The sequence below is a fragment of the Penaeus japonicus genome, unplaced genomic scaffold (genome assembly GCF_977035675.1).
Source record: "Penaeus japonicus unplaced genomic scaffold, GWHDUDI00000001_assembly GWHDUDI00000032, whole genome shotgun sequence".
Lineage (NCBI taxonomy): Eukaryota > Metazoa > Arthropoda > Malacostraca > Decapoda > Penaeidae > Penaeus > Penaeus japonicus.
Window position 1 is genome coordinate 3858480 of NW_028234434.1, and position 2500 is coordinate 3860979.

A 2500-nucleotide genomic window follows, 5' to 3' on the forward strand; every position below is an offset into this window, starting at 1 on the left:
ACACCCATATATACACACATACGCACAGATGAAAATGCACACAATTGATATGGCACCGAGAGCGTATGTTTATGCTTGCAGAGTACACACAACCAAACAAAAATACCCCCAAGGCCATAAACATGCATCGTGTTTGCGTTTAGCGAAACAAAGCCAAAGTGGCAGTCACTGTTGACTTCCAAATGAAGCTCATCATAATCACAGAAAAGACCCTCGTCGACAGAGAACAACAAAAGTTTCATGCTGTTGTTACCAATTTTAGTAATTATGTCACACAACAGGAAAAGGTCACTAACTTTCCCAGGACATGGAAAACACAATTACATTTTTTGAGGCCAGATGGGGCGCGCTGCTCGAACTCACTACCTAATTCACTTTATTCACTCCTTTGTTTCTTCCATGAGGCATTACATTGGCAACTGAACTACATCAAGGAGGTTACTGAAAGTTTTTTAGAATTTGTATTGCATGTTTAGAAGGATTTATTATCATATTGATAATTATTTCTTCCTTAATTACTGCAATGAATATCCGCTATTAGGTCATCAGCATCCTGACTAACATTGTTACTTTGATAGGATTTTTGTTATTATAAATTTTGTCCTCATCATTTTTACGGGAATAAGGATCATAATGATGATATCAGAGTTATCAGTGATAAGGATTATAAAGATTATACTTATAATGATTTTCATCCTTCACACTCAAATAACTTTATATTATTACAGCCGCCTTTTGTACTGTCATTAAATACACTTGATATAAACTATCCCCTTTTCATGTTATCATTCAGATAATCTTGCTGCATTAAGACTTACTATATGAATGTAATTACAACTTAACAATATAATTACAACTCATTAATGTGGGTACATCATGTTAATGCAATTGCATCTCCTTCCTGTAATCACAACTCACTGATGTTCTGCCAACTTATTAACATGATTAGAACTTCACTCTTTCCGCCCTGCACTCTGTAGTAGCTTATTAACTCTGAACTCAAGCATGCAGATTAAATATTTATGTAGATACTTTGGCTGCTTATTACTTTTTTTTTCAGTCTATCCTTTATTACTAATTACTGACTTAATTCAATGACGTGATAACTATGCACCGGTGGGTCATTAGCTTGTCGGCCTTCCGCTCTTTTAATCCAAGTCGTAAAAATAAAAACGCCTACCTTTGCATGATAGAAGTGCATGACATGGCCACACCTAGAAGGTAGGGACAAGAGACATATATATATATATATATATATATATATATATATATATATATATATATATATATATATAATATATTATATTATATATATATATACATACACACACCACACATACAATACACACACATACACACACACACATATACACACACAATATATATATACATACATATATATATACAAGAGATACATATATATATATATATATATATTATATATATATATATATTATATATATATATATACACCACACACACACACACACACACACACGCACACACACACGCACACACGCACAGACACACACACACACACACACACGTGTGTGTGTGTGTGTGTGTTTATGTATGTATGTATATACTTTTCACGATGAATTCCATAGGAATGAACCGATTTGGCACTGTGAACAGCAAGGCGCTTAGGTAATGCCATGGGTCCGCAAGAACAAGTAAGTGCGTTTCGTCCTCCCTGCACGTGACCCTGACAAAGACGACCCAGCAGAGCTCGCTTGTCTATCGGCATATGCTTCTGACACCAAAGTCAATAGTCCTTAGATGCCAGAAACGTGTTCATGTCATGTTCAGAGCCTTTCACAGAGCTTTGTCATCTTGGCCTTGCATTAATGCTCGCTCTCGAACAATAACTTGGGCCCACCTGGACATGCATATTCACAGCGAGCTTCCCCCTTCCAGGAGTACCTCGCGGGGAAGGTTCGCCTGGAAGCGACGCGGCCTGGAAAAGAGCAAGTCGCTGGACCAGTCGGAGTTCCTGGCGTCGCTCAACGGGGCTGCGTCGGGAGGCGAGGCCACGGACCCCGGCTGGATCGACGAGGACCACCGGCGGGAGAGCGACTCCGATGAAGGCGAACGAGGTGCTGGGGCGCGGCTGGAGGAGACGCTTGGCAGAGCGAGGACTGGTTTACAGTCATCACACATTGCAGATTGCTTTGAGCATTGGCATCATTACACAAATCATCATTATTAATACTTAGCGAGATAATCGCCTTGGCGCAGAGGGTGTACATGCTATGCAGTTATATTTTCATAGTTTACATAGTAGTACCATATTGCTTTCTTAATCGTAGATATTGCTGTTTTAGATCATCATTATGGTCTGATGTGTGTGTGTGTGTGTGTGTGTGCTTGAGTATCTGAGTCCATGATTCTCTGTTTCTGTGAGAGCAGCATGTGTCTACACAACTAATGAACATGCATATATGTGTGAAGACGCATAGCTGCATCCATATAATGGAATAATTTCTAGGCAATAGATAAC

General features: G+C 39.0%; 1 protein-coding gene across 7 annotated transcripts in view; it reads left to right on the forward strand.

Annotated features, from left to right (window-relative positions):
* The window catches only part of LOC122251405 (uncharacterized), a 158149-nt gene that overhangs the window by 135537 nt on the left and 20112 nt on the right, over positions 1-2500 (forward strand). For all 7 annotated transcript variants that reach the window (XM_086556295.1, XM_086556289.1, XM_086556288.1 and 4 more), the window contains one exon: positions 1918-2096. In XM_086556295.1, coding sequence (XP_086412421.1) covers positions 1918-2096 — 179 coding nt within the window. The remainder of the gene's footprint in view (positions 1-1917; positions 2097-2500) is intronic.